The sequence below is a fragment of the Oncorhynchus mykiss genome, chromosome 10 (genome assembly GCF_013265735.2).
Source record: "Oncorhynchus mykiss isolate Arlee chromosome 10, USDA_OmykA_1.1, whole genome shotgun sequence".
In the NCBI taxonomy this organism is placed as follows: Eukaryota; Metazoa; Chordata; class Actinopteri; order Salmoniformes; family Salmonidae; genus Oncorhynchus; species Oncorhynchus mykiss.
This window is the reverse complement of record NC_048574.1, coordinates 69,474,936-69,499,783: the sequence shown is the minus strand read 5'-3', so window position 1 is coordinate 69,499,783 and position 24,848 is coordinate 69,474,936. Positions and strand designations below refer to the sequence as shown.

The following is a 24,848-nucleotide window of genomic DNA, read 5'->3' as shown; positions in this document are numbered from 1 at the left end:
TAGAAATTACGACATGCACAGAAACCTATGACATTTGCCCATGTGTACTTTTGTTAGGCGGCATAAACAATCACTGATATCTTACAACGTAATCAGATGTATGAAATCAGATCTATTTAATCTATTCAGATCTGTCTCTGTGATACGATCACAGGCACCCTACATCTCTATGACTCCCCACACAGTAGAGTGGACATTGACACAGATACTTATGACTGTGGCGTCCAACCTGAGACCACCAGTGTACCATCAGAAGAGGGGACCACCAGTGTACCATCAGAAGAGGGGACCACCAGTGTACCATCAGAAGAGGGGACCACCAGTGTACCATCAGAAGAGGGGACCACCAGTGTACCATCAGAAGAGGGGACCACCAGTGTACCATCAGAAGAGGGGACCACCAGTGTACCATCAGAAGAGGGGACCACCAGTGTACCATCAGAAGAGGGGACCACCAGTGTACCATCAGAAGAGGGGACCACCAGTGTACCATCAGAAGAGGGGACCACCAGTGTACCATCAGAAGAGGGGACCACCAGTGTACAATCAGAAGAGGGGACCACCAGTGTACCATCAGAAGAGGGGACCACCAGTGTACCATCAGAAGAGGGGACCACCAGTGTACCATCAGAAGAGGGGACCACCAGTGTACCATCAGAAGAGGGGACCACCAGTGTACCATCAGAAGAGGGGACCACCAGTGTACCATCAGAAGAGGGGACCACCAGTGTACCATCAGAAGGGGGGGGCTAATGGTAGTTATAGCCTACAAGATGTGGATGACCCGAACTAGTGAAACATTTGGGGACCACCAGTGTACAATCAGAAGAGGGGACCACCAGTGTACCATCAGAAGAGGGGACCACCAGTGTACCATCAGAAGAGGGGACCACCAGTGTACCATCAGAAGAGGGGACCACCAGTGTACCATCAGAAGAGGGGACCGCCAGTGTGGAGACGCTGCATTCAGACTCAGTAGCTTCGTCCTCCTGTACTGTTGATCCCCAGTTGGATTTGGGGGTTGAGAGACGGGATAGTCATAGCACAGACCCCAGAATACTCCACTCAAAAGACAAATCCAAAGTTCACATCCTCCATCCAGGCGATGCCTCCAGCTCTTCTGCTCCTAAATACCCAGGCAAAGACATCACCCCTGTGCTGGGGGAGCTCAAGGCCTACATCAGCCAGGTAGATGACCACCTACCCTGGGAAGCTCTATAGGAAAGTGCCAGGCCTACAGCACCATCGCATTGTTGGGAAGGGCCTGTAGTAAAGTAAGCTTTTCACTGTTAGTCTACACCTGTTTACAAAGCATGTGACGAATAAACTTTGATTTCATGTGTTCCTATTGCCGTCTTTTCACCTTCCCTCCCATTCAAAATAAAATAAGTTGCAACATGTAATCTCGTGGAGTGACTGAAGTATCCATTGAGGTATTTGCTGCATATTGTGTGATGAGTGTTCGACTTTTCCCACTGAGGCAACCCATTGCACTCAGCAGGAGTTGAGCGACAGGCACTTGTAGCTACAACCTTGATTTGTGCAACAGTCAGCCACACTGAATCTTATCTCGCTCTTCACACAGTTGCTATAGCAATACATTTTATTGGTGAAAAAATAAGGAACAGAAAAGATGAAGAGGGAAGAAATAAACCCAACAACAACTTTCTCTTCATAATTCATCCAACAAAATATTAAAAAGCACTGACCCAAAACTAGATACAGTACCAGTCCCAAAGTCCTCACACAGGTATACATAAAGGGGGAGTTGACAGTGAAAAAGTGGAATGCGGAGTGGTGCGCTCCTTGAGGATGGCTCTCGGTTCCATGGGGCGGAGGCAGCTCCACTTGAACCACCTGTCCGATACAGTCTTTCCCCACACGGGGGCTCAAAGCTGGGAGAGAGACGTGGAGTAGGCAGGGTGTGGGTGGGTGTCAGGGTGGAGAGGGAAGGGGTTGGTAAGTTGATTGGCTTTCTTTTTTTGCTCATAATCATCATTGTTGTTAGGCTCTTGCTTCATCTTCTCTCCTTGGACAGCCTCAACTTCTGGGGGAAATGGGAAAGGGTTATTATATTATACTTCGTAAAGTATCAAAAAGTTAAACTTTTTAACATAAGCTTGTGACAAAAAGTACAAGAATGACATACCATCATCATTGTCGTCCTCATCATCAATACTAAGGTCTTCTTCCTGGGGAGATAGGACAGTGCTTTCAAACCATATCCCCCGTTGATCTTTTGGGTCACAAACAAACCAAAAAAACGGGCTTTACCTCTTCGTTGCCGCTGACTTCATCATCCTCCTCGTCAAAGTCTTCCTCCTCTCCATCCTCATCCTTCACTCCTAACATTTAAAAAAAAAAAGCAAAGAAATACATCACACCCACTGTCGAAAAACCCAACACAATAGAATCTCCTTGCATGACAATATCCACGATGTACTAACATGGTCTCTAACATGTACCGAAAAAAAATATATATAAGACGCAACATATAAAGTGTTGATCCCATGTTTCATGAGCTGAAATAAAAGATCCAATAATTTTCCCATTCGCACAAAAAGTGTATTTGTCAAATTTGTTTACATCCCTGTTAGTGAGCATCTCTTTTGTCGAGATAATTCATCCACCTGACAGGTGTGGCATGTCAAGAAGCTGATTAAACAGCATGATCATTACATAGGTGCACATTGTGCTGGAGAGAATAAAAGGCCACTAAAATGTGCAGTTGTCAAAACACAATGCCACAAGTTGAGGAAGCATGCAATTTGCATGCTGATTGCTGAAATGTCCACCAGAGCTGTTGCCAGATAATTGAATGTTCATTGCTCTACCATTAGCCACCTACATAATTTTAGAGAATTTGACAGTACGTTCAACTGGCCTCACAACCGCAGACCGTGTAACCAAGCCAGCCATGACCTCCTCATCTGGCTTCATCACCCGCGGGATCATCTGAGACTAGCCACCCGGGCAACTAATGATACTGAGTTTGCACAAATGAAGAATGTATGCACAAACTGTATCAGGGAAGCTCATCTGCATGCTTGTCGTCCTCACCAGGGTTTTGACCTGACTGCAGTTTGGCGTCATAACCATCTTCAGTGGGCAAATGCTCACCTTTGTGTATTGCGTTGTGTGGACGAGCGGAATGCGGATGTCAACGTTGTGAACATTAGTGGCCCATGGTGGCAGTGGGGTTATGGTATGGGCAGGCATAAGCTCCCGACAATGAACACAATTGCATTTTATCAATAGCAATTTGAATGCAAAGAGATACCATGATGAGATCCTGAGGCCCATTGTCATGCCATTTATCTGCCGCCATTGTCTCGTCTTTCAGCATGATAATGGAGGACCCTTGTTGTAAGGATCTGTACACAATTCCTGGAAGCTGAATGTCACAGTTCTTCCATGGCCTGCATACTCTGACATGTAAACCATTGAGCGGTTTGGGATGCTCTGGATCAACTTGTACGACAGCGCGTTCCAGTTCCCGCCAATATCCATCAACTTCGCACAGCCATTGAAGATGAGTGGGACAACATTCCAGACCACAATCTACAGCCTGATCAACTCTATCCAACGACCCTACCATTAAGGTATCTGTAACCAACAGATGCATATCTGTATTCCCAGTCATGTGAAATCCATAGATTAGGGCCTAATGAATTTATTTCAATGGCTGATTTCCTTATATGAACTAACTCTGTAAAATATAAGAAATTGGTGCATGTTACGTTTATTTTTGTTCAGTGTATAATGATATACCATTTAGTAGATGCTTTTAGCCAAAGTTGCTTGCAGTATTGTGTGCATAAATTTTACATGTGTGTGGTCCCGGGAATCAAACCCACTATTATGCCATTGCAAGCGCCACACTCTACCAACTGAGCTACAGAAGACCCACATTCTCAACTCAAATTACAACTGCATTTTAATTTTCTATTACTTCCTCAAAACATGGGAAAAAAACGAAATCGTTGCCAACCCTCATCGTCGTCGTCCACCCCATCCACGTCAGATGCCTCTCGGTCCTTCACGTCATACCCGTCCAGGTAGATAAGCTGAGGGAGCAGTTTGAAAACACTCTCCCTGTAGTCGTTCAGGTTGGTCACCTCACAATTGAACAAGTCCAGACACTTCAGGCTGCCCAGCTTTTTCTGTGGGACCAAATGGGTGTAGGGTAATTAGGGGGTGAACAACACTACCTGAATAAATCTCTAATTAGATTTGAGAGCACACCTTATCCCCATATAGGCTAGCAAACAAATTTTGACGAGAGCCACATAGGGAAACAAACATCACACTGCCAACTAGGTCTATGGTCAAAACTCTAAAAAGGGAAAAGTGTCATTTGAGACATAGCCTGAGACAACGAGATGGTGTCGCACTGTATTGTGCTCTACCGGGAGTTTGGTGTACCTACCAAAGGTTCCAACGTGCTGATGTCTTTCAGTTTGTTCCCGCTAAGATTTAGATGTGTGAGGTTGGGGAGTTTCTCTGCTAGCACGTCAAGGCCACCAGAGATTCTGTTGTCACCGAGTTCCAACTGCAACATAATGTGAAGATATACAGTGAGCTCCAAAAGTGTTTGGCCAGTGACATTTGTTTTGACTGTACTCCAGCACTTTGGATTTGAAATGATACAATGACTGTGGTTAATTTTAAATGAGAGTATTTTCAAGTGAGCATTTTAGAAATTACATCACATTTTGCACATACAGTATTTCTCCCATTTTAGGGGACCTAAAGTATTGGGACAAATTCACTTGTGTATTAAAGTAGTTAAAAAGTTGAGTATTTGGTCCCATATACATGGCACGCAATGACTACATCAAGCTCGTGACTGCACAAATTTGTTGGATGCATTTGCTGTTTGTTATGGTTGTTTCAGATGATTTTGTTCCCAATATAAATGAATGGTAAATAATGTAGTGTCATTTGAGTCACTTTTATTGTACATAAGAACAGATTACATTTCTAAACAGGTCTACATTAATGTGGATGCAACCATGATTACGGATAATCCTGAATAAATTGTGAATAATGATGGGAAAGTTAGATGCACAAATAGCATACGCCCAAGACATGCTAACCTCTCACCATTACAATAACAGGAGGTTAGCATTTTTGGGGGGGGGGCTATGATATTTCTGCGTGCCCCTGTGACAACAATGTTGGACCCCCTTGTGGCCCCACTAAATGTGGAGTATTAAATATTTTTTTACAATATGACAACAATAACATCTAATGTAACTGGCCCCTCTAGCAGTGCCCCTGTGACAACTATGTTGGACCCCATTGTGGCCCCACTAAATGTGGAGTATGAAATAATTTTTTACAATATGACAACAATAACATCTAATGTAACTGGCCCCTCCAAAGTACCTGAACCTCTCCAAAGTGCCACCAGAGAGGAGGCTGGTCGTAAACTTTCTCTTGCCTTTTCAGTATTGAGAATAAGTGTCTCAGACATTCCAAACACAAATTATGCGGGAAATGGTTGGTGGGGATTGAAACAATCATGTCATATCATTTAGCATTTTGTGATGTCATTACGGATGGTATAACAATAACTATCTTTAAGAGCTTTCACAATGTAGATATCAGATTTGCATCTAAATGTTCTAAAACGTATGATTAAATATGAAACTAGCTGTGAAAAGATAGCAATGTGACTTTAGCCTTCTAAATGAGAATTGATTGACACCAAATCAGGCCCTCGAGGACTGGAGTTGCCCACCCCTGCATTAGACGGACCGGGCGATTTCAACAGAGAGAAGACAGACAAGTGTAAATAAATACATTGCAATTCTTTTCAAATGAGCGGTCGTTCATGTGCAATGTATTCACATTCCCATGAGCATAGTTTTCCAACTGTATATACGATGGGTTCCCTCTGTCTCTCCCGCTCTCTTTCTCCCCACCTCTTTCCATTGTTTAACAAGCCTTCAAAATCGGGTTAGTCCACTAGGGACCTTTCATTGCATTGTTAGTAATCAATTCAACCTATACTGTGTGTGTTTTTTTATGTATTTCTGTGTATAGTTAGTAAATAAATTAAGCCAATTTTTGTGTCGCTGAATCATTTAGACTATGGTTCGTGCAGATTTATGAGGTCAAGAATTTCAGAATGAGACTGATGAGGTAATAATGATTAATGGATGACTGGTATGATAATATATTCTTGAGTTAATTCGGAAAACGGTAACTCATTAAAAACTTTTTCCATGGTACCCCAAGTTACTAATGAGTTCATTGTTACATGATTCATTTAATCACGTAATAATTAGTTATGTGATGACTTATTTTATAAAATCAATTAAATTATAGTCACGACATACATAAAATAGCTTATCAAACAAACTTGGTTACACACGTATCCTTCACTAAAACAAGGTGCAAAAATAGAAATAAACTGAACTATTTACAAATGGCATTCGTGTTCATTTTACATCCCAGGTGTAGATGACTAGACTTCACTTTCACCATAGCTTGTGCATGTCGTGATAGTCTGAAGCAGTCCCTCTCTGACAGGAAACAAAAAGCAAACTGGTATTTCAGACAGAAGATCTGGCATTTCACAATTTTTCCCCCTTGTGTTTTGTGCAATGCTTGCAGTTCTTCCTTTTATCTGTTGGCATGCGTGTTGGGTAGTGACACTCACCTTGAATGGGGGGGGGGGGACAGTTGCTTTTGGACCCCAATTCAGCTATTTCCAACACCAGCTGCTCTCAGAAGGCCAACTGGGAGAGGGGTTTGACCTCTTGCTTTGGCCATCGGCTTGAGGAGAATTAAATAACTTACTGTGTCAATGTCCACAAAGTGGTAGAAAAAAACTATTATTCCACTTCCTGTGGAGGACCTGGTTGTGGCCTATCAGAGCATCAGATCGGTTGACACCCCCCCCGTGCTGGCATTGTAGTCCTTCACAGACACATAAATTCTTCCTCAACCATGCTCCATTGGCATTTTTCTCTCTCTGAGACATGGAAATTATTGAATGCCTTATGCTGTGTGGTGAGCATGGTTACTTCCCTAGTGTCCTTCTATTTCACAAAAAGCAGCTTGTTAGTCCTGATCCCAAAAAAATGGTCCCACTCTCTGCAGTCTTTGCCATGTCGTTTACCTTGGTCTTGGGGAAATCGATTCTGTTAGGACTAATGGTGCCACAAGCCCCTATTTTCTTTTTCAAGAGGTCTATGAAAAGCATGGGACTACAATAACAATTGTCCACAAAGAAGGGGAAGCCCATCAGCTGCATGAGTCATAACTAAGGCCCTTACCAGTGGGTGTGATCACCTTCATAGATGAAAGAAATTTGCCCATGTAGGCAGAGGCTGAATCGGCTAACACAAAGAGCTTGTAACCCCATTTGGTCAGCTTATTTTTAATATTATGCATCAAGCCAATTCAAGCCTTTGAGACAACCATATGCTCATCTATAGATAGATTTTAAGCAGGCTGGAAGTAAGTTTTGCATGCCTCCACCATGTCATGATAAAGGGGCTTGACTCTTGCAAGACGATCATACCCTGAAGTCCCCTTCTGGTCATTCTCCTGATCCTTTTGTGGGTCACACCTGTGACGAGTATGGTTGATGGCCAAGAATAGGTTCACTCATGATGGAGGCGGGAACTCAAACCGATAGAGTGGGGACTTGCTCCAGTTGTCAACTAGTCTTGATACCTTTACCAGTCTCATATAAATCACCTTACTAATTAGTGTTCCCAGTACAGAGGTGGTAAAGTAGAGCTGAAACAGCTGTAAGGGGGTGTATGTTTAATCACTAGCCAACTGTGGGCCTTCAGGTCGTTTGGGTATAGACCGAATTTGTTCTGGCTCCTCATCTTCAAGGACTGTATGCCACCGGTCCTCAGTTTCATCTCCCTCTGTTCTGCTGCTTCCACAGCCTCTTTGTTGAGGCCTAGATTTCCTCCCTGCCCCAGAACCTCCAGGTGAACTTACAGAGAGGGGAGTTGTGCCAGGGCCTGCAGTGGGGGAGGTTGAAGAGGAGTGGGGCCTCAGCAAAACTCAGAAAAAAAAGAAACGTCCCTTTTTCAGGATCCCGTCTTTCAAAGATCATTCGTAAAAATCCAAATAACTTCCCAGATCTTCATTGTAAAGAGTTTAAACATTGTTTCCCATGCTTGTTCAATGAACCATAAACAATTAATGAACATGCACCTGTGGAACGGCCGTTAACTTCTTGGGACTGGGCGGCAGTATTGAGTAGCTTAGATAAAAAGGTGCCCAGAGTAAACTGCCTGCTACTCAGTCCTAAAAGCTAAAATATGCATATAATTAGTAGATTTGGATAGAAAACACTGAAGTTTCTAAAACTGTTTGAATGATATCTGTGAGTATAACAAAACTCATATGGCAGGCAAAAACCTGAGAAAAAAATCCAACCAGGAAGTGGGAAATCTGAGGTTTGTAGTTTTTCAAGTCATTGCCTATCGAATATACAGTGTCTATGGGGTCATATTGCACTTCCTACGGGACCTGTTGGATCGGAGGGTGAGGGCTAGGGCCATTCCCCCCAAGAAGTGTCTGGGAACTTGCAGGTGCCTTGGTGGAAGAGTGGGGTAACATCTCACAGCAAGAACTGGCAAATCTGGTGCAGTCCATGAGAAGGAGATGCACTGCAGTACTTAATGCAGCTGGTGGCCTCACCAGATACTGCCTGTTACTTTTGATTTTGAACCCCCCCTTTGTTTAGGGACACATTATTCAATTTTTGTTAGTCACATGTCTGTGGAACTTGTTCAGTTTGTCTCAGTTGTTGAATCTTATGTTCATACAAATATTTACACGTTAAGTTTGCTTAAAATAAAACGCAGTTGACAGTGAGAGGACGTTACTTTTTTTGAGTTTAGATGTCCAAATAACATTTTATTGGTCACATACACATGGTTAGCAGATGTTAATGCAAGTGTTGCGAAATGCTTGTGCTTCTGGTTCCGACAGTACAGTAATATCTAACAAGTAATCTAACAATTCCCCAACAACCTCAACTAATACACACAAATCTAAAAGGGGTGAATGAGAATATGTACATAAGTATATGGATGAGCGATGGCCGAGCGGCATAGGCAAGGTGCAGTAGATGGTATAAAATACAGTATATACACGTGATATGAGTAATGTAAGATATGTAAACATTAAAGTGGAATTGTTTAAAGTGACTAGTGATGCATTTATTAAAGTGATCGGGTCTCAATGTTGGCAGCAGCCTCTGAGTTAGTGATTGCTGTTTAGCAGTCTGACGGCCTTGAGATAGAAGCTGTTTTTAATCCCTCGGTCCCAACTTTGATGCACCTGTACTGACATTGCCTTCAGGATGATAGAGGTGTGAACAGGCACTGGCTCGGGTGGTTGTTGTCCTTGATCTTTTTGGCCTTCCTGTGACATTGGTTGTTGTAGGTATCCTGGAGGGCAGGTAGTTTGCCCCCGGTGATGCATTGTGCAGACCGCACCACCCTCTGGAGAGCCTTGTGGTTGAGGGCGGTGCAGTTGCTGTACCAGACTGTGATGCAAGCCTGACAGGATGCGCTCGATTGTGCATCTGTAAAATTGTCAGGGTTTAGGTGAAAAGACCATTTCTTCAGCCTCCTGATGTTGAAGAGGCGCTGTTGCACCTTCTTCACTACACTGTCTGTGTGGGTCGACCATTTCAGTTTGTCTGATGTGTACGCCCAGGAACTTAACGTTCCACCTTCTCCACTGCTGTCCCTTCGATGTGGATAGGGGGGTGCTCTCTCTGCTGTTTCCTGAAGTCAACAATCATTTCCTTTGTTTTGTTGAGTGAGGTTTTCCTGATGCCACACTCCACGTGCCCTCACCTCCTCGCTGTAGGCGGTCTCGTCATTGATCAAGCCCACTACTGTTGTGTTGTCTGCAAACTTGATGATGGAGTTGGATGGCCATGCAGTCGTGGGTGAACAGGGAGTACAGGAGAGGGCTGAGCACACACACTTGTGGGGCCTCAGTGTTGACGGTCAGCAAAGTGGAGAGGTAGTTTCCTACCTTCACCACCCGGGGGCAGCCCGTCAGTCCAGGATCCAGTTGCACAGGGCGGGGTTGAGACCCAGGGCCTCCAGCTTGATGATGAGCTTGGAGGGTACTATGGTGTTGAATGCTGAGCTGTATTCAATGAACAGCATTCTTACATGGGTATTATTTTTGTCCAGATGGGACAGGGTAGAGTGCAGTGTGATGGCGATTGTGTCATCTGTGGACTTGTTGGGGCAGTATGCAAACTGAAGTGGGTCTAGGATGGCCGGTAAGGTGGCGGTGATATGATCCTTGACTAGCCTCAAAGCACTTCATGATAACAGAAGTGAGTGCTACGGGCGGTAGTCATTTAGTTTACTTATCTTTGCCTTCTTGGGTACAGGAACAATGGTAGCCATCTTGAAGCATGTGGGGACAACAGACAGGGATAGGGAGCGATTGAATATGTCCGTAAACACATTAGCCAGCTGGTCTGCGCATGCTCTGAGGACACAGCTAGGGATGCCGTCTGGGCCAGCAGCCTAGCGAGGGTTAACACGTTCAAATGTTTTACTCACGTCGGCCACGGAGAAGGAGTGGGGCAGTCGGTGTTAGCGAGCTGCGACGGTGGCACTGCATTATCTTCAAAGTGGGCAAAGAAGGCATTTAGTTTGTCTGGAAGTGTGACGTGGCTGTTTTTGTAGTCTGTGATTTCCTGTAGACCCTGACACATACGTCGTGTCGGAGCCGTTGAATTGCGACTCCACTTTGTCCCTGTACTAGCATTGTGCTTGTTTGATTGCCTTGCAGAGAATAACTACACTTTTATTAGCCATATTTCCAGACCTCTTTTCATCGTTAAATACGGTGGATCACGCTTTCAGTTTGGCGCAAATTCCGCCATTCATCCATGGTTTCTGGTTAGAGTAGGTTTTAATAGTCACAGTTGGTACAACATCTCCAATGCACTTCATTATAAAACGCACTCACAGAGTCAGCATATAAGTCAATGTTGTTCTCAGAGACTGACCGGAACATATTCCAGTCCTGGTGATCAAAACAATGTTGAAGTGTGGCGTCCGATTGGTCAAACCAGCATTTAATGGTTCTTGTCCCCGGTACATCCTGTTTGAGTTTCTGCCTATAAGACCGAACGAACAAGATTTTGGATTTGCCGAAGGGAGGGCGGGGGAGGGCTTTATATGCATCATGGAAGTTAGAGTAACAGTTGTCGAGAGTATCAGTCCTGCGTGTCGTGCAATCAATATGCTGTCAGAATTTAGGTAGCCTTGTTCTCAAATTTGCTTTGTTAAAATACCCAGCTACAATAAATGCAGCCTCTGGATATTTAGTTTCCAGTTTACATAGAGTCCAGTGAAGTTCCTTGAGGACCATCTTGGTGTTCGCTTGAGGGGGAATGTACACAGCTGTAACTAACTGACGAGAATTTTCTTGTGAGGTAATATTTGATTGTAAGGAATTCTAGGTTGGGTGAGCAGAAGGACTTGAGTTCCTGTATGTTGTTATGATTACCCCATGAGTCGTTAATCAAAGCATACATCCCCGCCCCTTCCTCTTCCCAGAGAGGTGTTTATGTCTGTCGGCGCTATGCATGGAAAAGCCCGGTGGCTGAAATGATTCCGACAACATTGGCTATAGGCTAGATTTGTTCCAACCAACCCAATTATTAATTTCATACCCCCCATGCCCCATAGCTATAGCTCAAACACAGAACAAATCAAAGCTTACCTTGTAAGATGTTTGCTTTAAATATTGTGTAAAAAAATAAAAAAAAAGACGCCCTGCTTTTGCAGATGGGGGCTACCGTTCTCATACCAGACTGCAGCAGGGTAGCCTAGTGGTTAGAGCGTTGGACTAGCAACTGAAAGGTTGCAAGTTCAAATCCCCAAGCTGACAAGGTACAGATCTGTTGTTCTGCCCCTGAACAGGCAGTTAACCCACTGTTCCTAGGCCGTCATTGAAAATAAGAATTTGTTCTTAACTGACTTGCCTAGTTAAATACATTTAAAAAAAACCTGAATTTAGCAGTTTTTAAAATCTTTGCTATGCTGTAATAAAGCCTTACATTTTTTTATCAGTTAGAACAGACTGGGATTACTTATAATTTGGTTGTTTACACTGTTCCAAACAGGCAGCAAAATGATATGGTAATCTAACAGCACCCCTTTGTGTCACATAATATGCACGCAGCTCTCGCTCCTATACACTCCTTTTTCTTATTATAATGATCATAATTGTAATAAGTAAAGTCGTTATCATTTGTAGGCATAGTATAGTATCCTTGTATAACCCCCATAGAGCTGTAGACCTAAGAACGCGTCCTGTTAAGTTTTAATACCGTAACTTAGGCCTATATTTCAATATATAGGCTACTGTATCAAATCGAATCAATCAATCATTCCTGCCATCACACAGCATACGAAACATTCAGGCTTTGAAACGCAAGCAACCATTTTAGTTTGAAAATGAAATAAAAGGAAGCTTTGAATAATTAACCTAAACAATAAATAAACCGCAATTTACTAATGCATGCAACTGTTTTTAGTCTGCTGTAATAAAGGCTATATTATTATTTGTTAGATACGACTCTGGTACAACACTTAGTGTTGTTTACACTGTTCCAAATGGTCAGATTTTTTTTTTGTAATGTTATTGCAACTGTTTGGCACACATAATACTCACACAAGGCGTACTCCTATACAGCTTTAGCAGGGACAGTGCAATAAACACTTGCTGTGGTGCCCTTTTCTGCAGTAGGGAGGTGGGCGAGACAACATGCACCAGTCACACCCCGTCATTTTTTTAAAACACTGTTTAATGACCGAGTCATTTGTGTGGCTTAATTATTTAATCAAACAGTGTGCTTAAAGCGTCAGACAAGCTCAGTGCATATGTAGTTGGTTTTATTCAAACACATAGGGTGTGTATGTCAATTATGGATAAAGAGGTTTAAACATTGACCAATCGTTTGGTCGAAAGAACAGGACGATTCTCGTTTGACCAATATATTTTTATGGGGACAGCCCTAGTAGCATCCACATTAATATAAGTTTAGAAACATCAATCAAATGAATCAATAAAATGTATTTATAAAGCCCTTCTTACATCAGCTGATGTCACAAAGTGATGTACAGAAACCAAGCCTAAAACCCCAACCAGCAAGCAATGCAGGTGTAGAGGCAAGGTGGCTAGGAAAAACTCCCTAGAAGGGAGGCTATGAGGGGTGGCCAGTCCTCTTCTCGCTGTGCCGGGTGGAGATTATAACAGAACATGGCCAAGAGACATATATTCTTATTTACAAAAAAAGTGACTACAAAATTACAAACCATTAATTTGTATTGGGCACAAAATAATGTGAAACAACCAAAACAAACAGCAAACGTATCAAACAAATTTATAGAGTCACAACCCTGATTTAGTCACTGCATGCTATGAATATGGGACCAAATAATTAAATTTTTACTACTTTAATACACATACAGGGCCTTCAGAAGGTATTTATACTCCTAGACTTATTCCACATTTTGTTATGTTCCAGCCTGAATTCAACATCGAATAAACACAAAATGAAAACATGTTTAGAAATTTTTGCAAATGTATTCAATTATATACAGTAATCTCTCATTTATATAAGTATTCACACCCGAGTCAATACTTTGTATAAGCGCCTTTGGCAGTGGTTACAACTGTGAGTCTATCTGGGTAAGTCTAAAACCGTTCCACACTTCGATTGTGCAACATTTCTCCATCATTGTTTTCCAAATTCTTCAAGCTCTGTCAAATTGGTTGTTGATCATTGCTAAACCATTTTCACGTCTTGCCCTAGATTTTAAAGTAGATTTAAGTCAACTCTGTAACTCGGCCACTGAGGAACATTCAATGTCATCTTGGTAACCAACTTCAGTGTAGATTAGGCCTTGTGTTTTAGGTTATTGTCCAGCTAAAGATGAATTCATCTCCCAGTGGTCTGGTGGAAAGCAGATTGAACCAGGTTTTCCCTGTGCTTAGCACCATTTTGTTTCTTGATACTGAAAAACTTACCCGTCCTTAACTATTACAAGCATTCCCATTACATGATGCAGCCACCACCATGGTTGAAAATATGGAGAGGTACTCAGTAATGTGTTGTGTTAGGATAAATTCAATACTTTTAATTCAGGGCAAAGTTTATTGCTTTGCAACCTTTTTTGCAGTTTTACTTTAGTGCCTTATTGCAAACAGGATGTATGTTTTGAAATATTTTTATTCTATACAGGCTTCCTTATTTTCACTCTGTCAATTAGGTTAGTATTGTGGAGTAACTGATCCATCTTCAGTTCTATCACAGCCATTCATTTGTAAAAAATATCTAAAAACATAATTCCACTTTGACATTAGGGGGTATTGTCTGTAGGTCTGTGACAAAACAATCTAAATGGAATCCATTTTAAATTCAGGCTGTAACACAACAAAATGTGGAATAGGTCAAGGGGTGTGAATATTTTCTGAAGGTACAGTAAAAGTGAATGTCCCAATACTTTTGGTCCCCTAAAATGGGAAAATACACTCAAATTAAAGCTGACATTCTGCACTTTAACCTCGGTCACTGTATAATTTCAAATCCAAAGTGCTGGAGTAGAGCCAAAATAAAATTGAGACTGACGCAATACTTTGAGCAGTCACTTCTGTCAAAAAATGCCCAAGCAAGTAACAAATCTTTCAGAAAACAATGACCATGTCCCAAATGGAAACCTATTCCTTACGTAGTGCACAACTTTTGACCAGAACCCTCAAAAGTAGTGCACTGCACAAGGAATAGGTTGCCATTAGGGACTAAATTTTTTCAAAAGAACACAAAATGTCACTTTACTATAAGTGTAAGCTTGTGTATAAAAAAAAATCTATAAAAAAAAGGGCCCCTCCACACACACACCCGGTCAAAAGTTTTAGAACACCTACTCATTCAAGGGTTTTTCTTTATTTTTACATTGTAGAATAATAGTAAAGACATCAAAACTATGAAATAACACATATGGAATCATGTAGTGAACAAATAAAATGTTAAAGAAATCTAAATATATTTTATATGAGATTCTGCAACGTAGCCACCCTTTGCCTTGATAACAGCTTTGCAAACTCTTGGCATTCTCTAAACCAGCTTTGAGGTAATTTCAATTAACATGTGTGCCTTAAAAGTTCATTTGCGGAATTTCTTTCCTTCTTACTGCATTTGAACCAATCAGTTGTGTTGTGACAAGGTAGGGGAGGTATACAGAAGATAGCCCTATTTGGGAAAAGACCAAGTCCATATTATGGCAAGAACAGCTCAAATAAGCAAAGAGAAACGACAGTCCATTACTTTAAGACATGAAGGTCAGTCAATGCAGAAAATTAAAATTTCTTAAAGTGCAGTCACAAAAACCATCAAGAGCTACAATGAAACTGGCTCTCATGAGGACCGTCACAGGAATGGAAGACCGAGTCACCGCTGCTGCAGAGGATAAGTTCATAAGTTACAAGCCTCAGAAATTGCAGCCCAAATAAATTCTTGACAGAGTTCAAGTAACAGTAACATCTCAACATCAACTGTTCAGAGGAGACAGTGAATCGGGCCTTCATGGTCAAATTTCTGAATAGAAACCACTATTAAAAGGACACAAATAAGAAGAGACTTGCTTGGGCCAAGAAACACGAGCAATGGACATTAGACAGGTGGAAATCTGTCCTTAGGTCTGATGAATCCAAATGTGAGATTTTTGGTTCCAACCGCCATGTCTTTGTGAGACACAAAGTAGGTGAACGGAAGAGCTTCATGTGTGGTTCCCACTGCGAAGCATGGAGGTGGTGGTCTGATGGCGTGGGGGTGCTTTGCTGGTGACACTGTCAGTGATTTATTTAGAATTCAAGGCACACTTAACCAGCATGGCTACCACAGCATTCTGCAGCGATATGCCATCCCATTTAGTTTGCGCTTAGTGGGACTATAATTTGTTTTTCAACAGGACAATGACCCAACACACCTCCTGGCTGTGTATGGGCTATTTGACCAAGATGGAGAGTGATGGAGTGCTGCATCAGATGACCTGGCCTCCACAATCACCCAAACTCAACCAAATTGTGATGGTTTGGGATGAGTTGGACCGCAGAGTGAAGGAAAAGCAGCCAACAAGTGCTCAGCATTTGTGGGAACTCCAAGACTGTTGGAAAAGCATTCCAGGTGAAGCTGGTTGAGAGAATACCAAGAGTGTGCAAAGCTGTCACCAAGGCAAAGGGTGGCTATTTGAAGAATCTCAAACATAAAATCCTTTAAGATTTGTTTAACACTTTTTTGGTTAATGCATATCCATATGTGTTATTTCCTAGTTGATGTCTTCACTATTATTCTACAATGTAGAAAATAGTAAAAATATAGAAAGAATGTTGATTGAGTAGGTGTTCTAAAACTTGAGTGAGTGAGTGTTTGTTTTAAATGAAGCAAAACATTACCTTTTTGAGTTTCCCAAGTCTGGGAAGGTTGGAAACTGAGAATAAGCCAACATTTATCAAACTGAGGAATTCCAGATTGACAAATTCTTCTGTGAGGCCTTCGATTTTCCCTTCATTTGATCTGCTGTTGTCCAGGACAAGTTCCCGTACCTATAAGGATAAAAAATAAATATTGAATGTAATCCATGAAATTCAAAGATTCTATTTTTTTTAATGCATGTGTACATTGTTTACAGCTGCACTACAAACTCAATTGAGAATGCAAACTTTATTTTATGCATACATGATAAATAATAATTTGAGTGCTTATTTCTATTTTACAAATGTCCAGAGACACCCTCAGAGAGTGGGGTCTCTGCCAGGGTCTAATTATCTACGGCGACACTGGAGCAATTAGGGCACACCCACAGATGTTTCACCTTGTTGCCTTAGGGATTTGAACTAGACCCAGTAACTTCATTCAAAAAGTGAGGCAAATTGTATTGACTTCATTCACACTCTTGTTTTGGTTCGGTAGCAGCAGGCATCACATGAGGAAGCACATGCCTCCCAGGCAGAAGTTCGGTTAAACCCTCTTTAGAGATTGAGATTCCACATAACTGATTGCATTTGGATGTCATGAAATGGGTCAAATAGTCTTGCAGCAAAGAAACATCTAAGCACTTTAGAAAAAGATCTGATCACATCGATTCTGATTAACAAAGCCATGATTCGCTAAAAAATTTTTTGTCAAATATGCCTCGCTTCGAAGCAAGCAACACTGAAGCATGCACGAGAGCGCCAACGGTTTTGGATGACTGTGTGATAACACTCCCGTATCCAATCTGAACAAAACCTTTAAACAGGTCAACATTCACAAAGCCGCTGGGCCAGAAGGATTACAAGGACGTGTACTCAAAGCATGTGCGGACCAACTGTCAAGTGTCTTCACTGACATTTTCAACCTTTCCCTGACAGTCTGTAATACCTACATGTTGCAAACAGACCCCCGTAGTCCCTGTGCCCAAGGAAGCGAAGGTAACCTGCCTAAATTATTACCGCCCTGTAGCACTCATGGGGGTAGCCATGAAGTGCTTTGAAAGGCAGGTCATGCCTCACATCAACAGCATCCTCAAGGACACCCTAGACCCACCCCAATTCGCTTACCGCCCCAACAGATCCACAGATGACGCAAACTCAACCCACACTACCCTTTCCCACCTGGACAAAAGGAACACCTATATGAGAATGCTGTTCATTTACTACAGATCAGCCTTTAAACACCATAGTACCCACTAAGCTGTTTATTTTGTTTATCTGTCGGCCCCGGCCTTGAACTCGGGCCCTGTGTGTAGTTAACTGGCCCTCTCTGCCCATTCATCACCATTTTACCTGTTGTTGTCTTAGCTGATTAGCTGTTGTCTTATCCGTTGTAGTCTTAGCTAGCTCTCCCAATCAACACCTGTGATTGCTTTATGCCTCGCTTTATGTCTCTCTAATGTCAATATGCCTTGTATACTTTTTAGGATAGTTATCCTTGTTTTAGTTTACTGCGGAGCCCCTAGTCCCACTCATCATGCCACAGATACCTCTTATCCCACCTCCCACACATGCGGGGACCTCACCCAGCATAACTAGTGCGTCCAGAGATTGAATCTCTTATCGTCACTCAATGCCAAGGTTTACCTCCACTGTACCTGCACTCTACCATACCCTTGTCTGTACATTATGCCCTGAAACTATTCTACCACACCCAGAAATCTCATTTTATTTTCTGTCCCCAAAGCACTAGAAGACCAGTTGATAGCCTTTAGCTGTACCCTCATCCTAATCCTCCTCTGTTCCTCGGATGATGTAGAGGTTAACCCAGGCACTGTGTGTCCCCAGGCGCTCTCATTTGTTGACTTCTGTAACCGTAAAAGCCTTGGTTTCATGCATGTTAACATCAGAAGCCTCCTCTCTAAGTTTGTTTCACTCACTGCTTTAGCACAGTACGCCAACCCTGATGTCCTTGCCGTGTCTGAATCCTGGCTTAAGGGCACCAAAACCCCTGAAATTTCCATCCCCAACTACAACATTTTCCATCAAGATAGAACTGCCAAAGGGGGAGGAGTTGCAATCTACTGCAGAGATAGCCTGAAAGGTTGTCTCATATTTTCCAGGTCTATGCCCAAACAGTTCGAGCTTCTAATAAAAAATAAAATAAATCTCTCCATAAATAAGTCTCGCACTGTTGCCACCTGTTATAGACCCCCCCTCAGCTCCCAGCAGTGCCCTGGACACCATATGTGAATTGATTGCCCCCCCCCATCTATCTTCAGAGTTCATTCTGTTATGATAAAAATTACAGACCTCTACATGCTTTGTAAGTGGAAAACCTGCAAAATCAGCAGTGTATCAAATACTTGTTCTCCCCACTGTAGATGCCCTAAATCTCACACAAATTATCAAGGAACCCACCAGGTACAACCATAAATCCGTAGACATGGGCACCCTCAGATATTATCCTGACCAACTTGTCCTCCAAATACACCTCTGCTGTTTTCAATATGAATCTTAGCGATCACTGCCCCATTGCCTGCATCCGCTATCGGTCCAAGGTCAAACGACCACCCCTAATCACTGTCAAACGCTCCCTAAAACACTTCTGCGAGCAGGCCTTTCTAAATCGACCTGGCCCGGGTATCCTGGAAGGATATTGACTTCATCCCGTCAGTGGAGGATCCCTGGTCGTTCTTTAGAAGTAATATCCTCACCATCTTAAATAAGCATGCCCCTTTTAAAAAATGTAGAACTAAGAACAGATTTTGCCCTTGGTTCATTCCAGACCTGACTGCCCTTGACCAGCACAAAAACATCCTGTGGAGGACTGCACTAGCATCGAATAGTCCCTGCGATATGCAACTTTTCAGGGAAGTCAGGAACCAATACACTCAGTCAGTTTGAAAAAGCTAGCCTTTGCTTTCCTAACAGACATTTGCATCCTGTAGCTCTAACTCCAAGAAGTTTTTGGACACTAAAGTCCATGGAACTACCGCGGTCATCACCCTCTTCAAAAGGGGTGACACTCTTGACCCAAACTGTTACAGACCTATATCCATCCTGCCCTGCATTTCTAAAGCCAAGTTAAACAGATCACTGACCATTTCGAATCCCACCGTACCTTCTCCGCTGTGCAATCAGGTTTCCGAGCTGGTCACAGATGCACCTCGTCCACGCTCAAGGTACTAAACGATATCATAACTGCCATCAATAAAAGACAGTACTGTGCAGCCGTCTTCATCGACCTGGCCAAGGCTTTTGACTCGGTCAATCACCGTATTCTTATTGGCTGACTCAACAGCCTTGGTTTCTCAAATGACTGCCTCGCCTGGTTCATCAACTACTTCTCAGACAGAGTTCAGTGTGTCAAATCGGAGGCCTGTTGTCTGGATCTCTGGCAGTCTATGGGGATACCACAGGGTTCAATTCTCAGGCCGACTCTTTTCTCTGTATACATCAACGATGTCACTCTTGCTGCGGGTGGTTCCTTGATCCACCTCTACGCAGACAACACCATTCTGTATACATCTGGCCCTTCTGACACTGTGTTAACAAACCTCCAAACGAGCTTCAATGCCATACAACACTCCTTCTGTGGCCTCCAATTGCTCTTAAACGCTAATAAAACTAAATGCATGCTCTTCAACCGATGGCTGCCCGCACCGGCCCGCCCGACTAGCATCACTACTCTGGACGGTTCTGACTTAGAATATGTGGACAACTATAAATACCTAGGTGCCTGGATAGACTAAACTCTCCTTCCGGACTCATAGTAAGCCTCGTTATTGTGTTGTGTTACTTTTTATAATTTTTTACTTTTATTTTTTAACTTTAGTTTATTTGGTAAATATTTTCTTAACTCTTCTTGAACTGACCTGTTGGTTAAGGGCTTGTAGTAAGTAAGCATTTCACAGTAAGGTCTACACTTGTTGTATTCAGCCCATGTGTCAAATAAAGTTTGATTTGAGCATGAAAAACCCAGCAGTGTTGCAATTCTTGACACAAACCGATGTGCCTGGCACCTATTACCATACCCAGCTCAAAGGCACTTACATTTCTGTATTTCTCTTTCACCCTCAATGGCACAAATAGACAGCATGTCTCAATGGTCTCATGGCTCAACAATCCTTCTTTAACTGGTCTCCTCACCTTCATCTACACTGATTGTGGTGGATTTAACAAGTGACTTGGGATCATAGCCGTCACCTGGTCAGTCTCATGGAAAGAGCAGGTGTTCCTACTGTTTTGTATATACACTCTGTGTGTATGGGTCCTTCTATAAATAAAGGGGGTCAACGTATGACATCACGCCTGAAGAATGAACAAGATAAACATCATTTCTATGCTTTAATAACAAACAATTCGCTGACCGCTCGCAACATATACGGTAAAGAGGTAAATCGAACTTAAGGCTATTGTTTGTTATTGAGGTAAAATCGGAGTATAATACTTATGATGTCAACCCCAATACATTCATGTCATCGTCACCAATCAACGTAATTAGTTAAAACCGACTGACTACTACCGATTTCTGTATGCTAGCTAGGCTAACCAGTTTATATGAACGGGAGTTAGAAGTGACTGCTAAATGCTAAGTTCTAAGTCTGAAAAGGGACTACTTTTAAATGTTATGCCGCGAAAACAGCCAAATATATCGAAATCGGACCTGATTTGGCGAATATCGACTTTGTTAGATCAGATTTGTTGAATGTGCGAAAATCTAGTAAATGTTGGAACGCAGTGTGTTCCATTGACTCCTTTACCTTATCTACACAGGCGGTGTTTTTCCACTCTTCGTTTGCCCGCCGTCTGCTGCTATAGCCCATCCGTGACAACGATCGGCGAGTTGTGCATTCAGAGATGCAGTTTTGCACACCACTGTTGTACTGCGCCGTTATTTGTCTAATTGTAGCCCGCCTGTTAGTTTGCACGATTCTTTCCAATCTCATTCGACCCCTCTTATCAACGAGCTGTTTACGCCCACTGGACTGTCGCTGACTGGATGTTTTTTGTTTGTCGCGCCATTCTCGGTAAACCACAGACACTGCTGTGCGTGAAAAGCCCAAGAGTGCGGCCGTTTGTGATATACTGGACCCTGCGCGCCTGGAACCGACGATCATACCACGCTCAAAGTCCCTTAGATCTCTCTTTTTACCCATTCTAACGTTAAATCGAATAGTTAAGCTGGATGCCCGTCTGCCTGCTTTATAAAGCAAGCCACCGCCACGTGACTCACTGTCTGTAGGAGCAATCCATTTTCGGAAATGGGGTGGTGTTTGCAGCAATCTACGGTCAGGAGAGTATTAGGGCCAATGAGACTTTACAAAAATATAAACACAACATGGAAAGTGTTGGTCCCATGTTTCATGAGCTGAAATTCAAGAGTCCAGAAATGTTCCATATGCACAAAATGCGTATTTCTCTCAAATAGTGTGCTCAAATTTGTTTACATATCTGTTAGTGAGCAATTTATCCTTTGTCAAGACAATCCATCCACCTGACAGGTGTGGCATATCAAGAAGATGATTAAATAGCATGATCATTGCTCCTTGTGCTGGGGACAATAAAAGGCCACTAAAATGTGCAGTTGTGCCACACAACACAATGTCACACATTTTAAGGGAGAATGCTGTGCGTCCCGTTGTTGAAATGCCTGACTTCGATGACCTGGTGAAATTATACTTTAGAATGTATTTATCTGTATTTATTTAACTAGGCAAGTCAGTTGGAAGGTGTCCCTTCCACTGGACGGTTGAGCTAACGTAGGCTAATGCGATTAGCATGAGGTTGTAAGTAACAAGAACATTTCCCAGGACACAGACATATCTGATATTGGCAGAAAGCTTAAATTCTTGTTACTCTAACTGCACTGTCCAATTTACAGTAGCTATTACAGTGAAATAATACAATACTATTGTAGGAGGAGAGTGCACAATTTTGAACACAAAAAGTTATTAATAAAAAATGTGCCATATTTGGGCAGTCTTGATACAAAATTTGAACAGAAATACAATGGTTCATTGGATCAGGTAAACTTTGCACATACACTGCTGCTAACTAGTGACCAAAATGTATATTGAACCTGGGCTGGAATAACATTATGGCCTTTTTCTTGCATTTCAATGATGATGGTACAAATAAAATACAAAATAATGTTGTTTTTTTGTATTATCTTTTGCCTATGTATGTTATGTTGTGAATTTGAACATGAACTATGCCCTTATTTAAGATGACTGTTTTTGTACAATGTACCCAATGATTAATGAAAACTTGCTCGGTAGGTCTATGTCCTCATTGTGGTTTTACAGACGTCTTTAATACGTCTTATTTACACACTTTATTCAAATATTTATGAAATGCATATTGTTATATTTGGTAGCACTTATTTGTTTTTCCTTCGCCTCAACCCCTTTCGATGCGTGGAATGGATGTGGGTGGGGCTAGGTCTACATAAGGGTGCAATTTATTTTTTTTTCTCACAAAAGCTCTGACTGAGGCCGATAGGGAAGCTTATTAAAGATCAGTGATACTATCAAGAGCAGTGTGCGGTTTCCTTTTTCCTTCATCTTGTTCAACTGTTACCATGCTCCTGCAAAAAAGATTGCTCAGATGTGCGAGTGCCTTTTGAATTTTGAACGATCTTTTACCAGATCTATTGTGTTATATTCTCCTACATTCCTTTCACATTTCCACAAACTTCAAAGTGTTTCCTTTCAAATGGTACCAATAATATGCATATCCTTGCTTCAGGGCCTGAGCTATAGGCAGTTAGATTTGAGTATGTCATTTCAGGTGAACATTTAAAAAAAGGGGCGGATGCTTAGGAGGTTTAACTAACTATTTAGCAGTCTTATGGCTTGGGGGTAGAAGCTGTTCAGGGTCCTGCTGGTTCCAGACTTGGTCCATCGGTACCACTTGCCATGTGGTAGCCGAAATAACATTCTGACTTGGGTGGCAGGAGTCTGACATTTTTGGGGGCTTTTCTCTGAGACCGCCTAGTATAGACGTCCTGGATGGCAGGGAGCTGCTCTCAATTGTGCCACTGTATAACCTTTTGAGGATCTGAAGGCCTTTGCCAAATCTTTTCAGCCTCCTGAGGGGGAAGAGGCATTGTAGTGCCCTCTACACAACTGTGTTGGTGTGTTTGGACCATGATAACGTCAGAGCGTTCATACATCTTGTGCTTCATAGAGCAGAGCTCTTGTGAAACAAGTTGTCAAGGAAGTGAGTTTCTGTTTATCCAGCACCTCCCATCAACCAATCATGTCAATGCGGAGCTATACGGAACCTTAGGCATCGTTACAAAATTTGGGAGATGCAAGGCGATATGGTACAGAGCTTGATTTGGCCTCCGGAGGCTCCGCAATTATGTCAAACCCTCCGGATCGCAAATACGGAGTAGGCATAAGTTGGCTTTAAGTGATGTGGACACAGAGGAACTTGAGCTCTCGACCAGCTCCACTACAGCCCTGTTGATGTGGATGAGGACATGCTCGTCCCTCCATTTCCTGTAGTCCACGATCAGCTCCTTTGTCTTGCTGACGTTGGGGGAAGAGGTTGTTGTCCTGGCAGTCTCTGACCTCCTCCCTATGGGCCAGGGATGGTCAACTTTTGTAGGCCCGCGGACTAATAAAAAAAAGGTTTGTCTCTCAACTTACTGTTGAGAGTTAGAATAATAGAATACAGAAGATGCAATTTCAAAATGTGGTTGTGCATCAGCAGTCACTTAATTAGCCCATGTCAGCAAAGCATTTTTAGATTGGTAAGTTAGTCTAGCGACCAGCTATCTAAACTTGTAGTAAGCAAGGTCGAATTACCGACTGGGGTGGGGCCCATTGATCATCAGTTATCATATTAAAAACTGCAAACATTTGCCTCCACCCTATGGCAAAATAAGTAGAATTGCAGGAAAGTAGCTGATCCACGAGCCACTGCAGCCCCTTATGATGAGTTCTGTTTTTTTGTGGCCCCCACACCCCCATCAGTTGCCCATCCCTGCTATAGGCTGTCTCATCGACGTCAGTGATCAGGCCTCCCACCGTTGTGTCGTCGGCAAACTTAATATTGGTGTTTGGAGTTGTGCACAGTTACATAGTGTCGGGTGAACAGGGAGTATAGGAGGGGACTATACACGTACTCCTGAGGAGCCCCCGTGTTGAGGGGATAGTGTGGTGGATGTTTTGATTCCTACCCTCACCACCTGGGGGCAGCCAGCCAGGAAGTCCAGGATCCAGTTGCAGAGGGAGGTGTTCAGTCTTAGGGTCCTTAGCTTAGTGATGAGCTTGGAGGGCACAATGGTAGTAATCTTCTCGTGAACATGATGATGATAGCTTAAGTGGCTG

General features: G+C 42.6%; 1 protein-coding gene across 2 annotated transcripts; it reads right to left on the bottom strand.

Annotated features, from left to right (window-relative positions):
* Window positions 1-1,580: 1,580 nt before the first annotated feature.
* Window positions 1,581-21,918, bottom strand: LOC110519070 (acidic leucine-rich nuclear phosphoprotein 32 family member B). 2 transcript variants are annotated; one of them, XM_036933724.1, is made up of 7 exons: window positions 21,270-21,918; window positions 16,486-16,635; window positions 4,430-4,552; window positions 3,992-4,163; window positions 2,275-2,345; window positions 2,150-2,192; window positions 1,581-2,047 (listed from the first exon to the last, which is right to left on the bottom strand). In XM_036933724.1, the coding sequence occupies exons 1-7, from the start codon at window positions 21,663-21,665 to the stop codon at window positions 1,890-1,892; spliced, it is 1,113 nt and encodes a 370-aa protein (XP_036789619.1). In that variant the 5' UTR covers window positions 21,666-21,918; the 3' UTR covers window positions 1,581-1,889. The 2 variants fall into 2 exon arrangements, with proteins under 2 accessions (XP_036789619.1, XP_036789620.1); XM_036933725.1 differs by having other exon boundaries at window positions 1,590-2,044; window positions 21,270-21,916.
* Window positions 21,919-24,848: the final 2,930 nt, after the last annotated feature.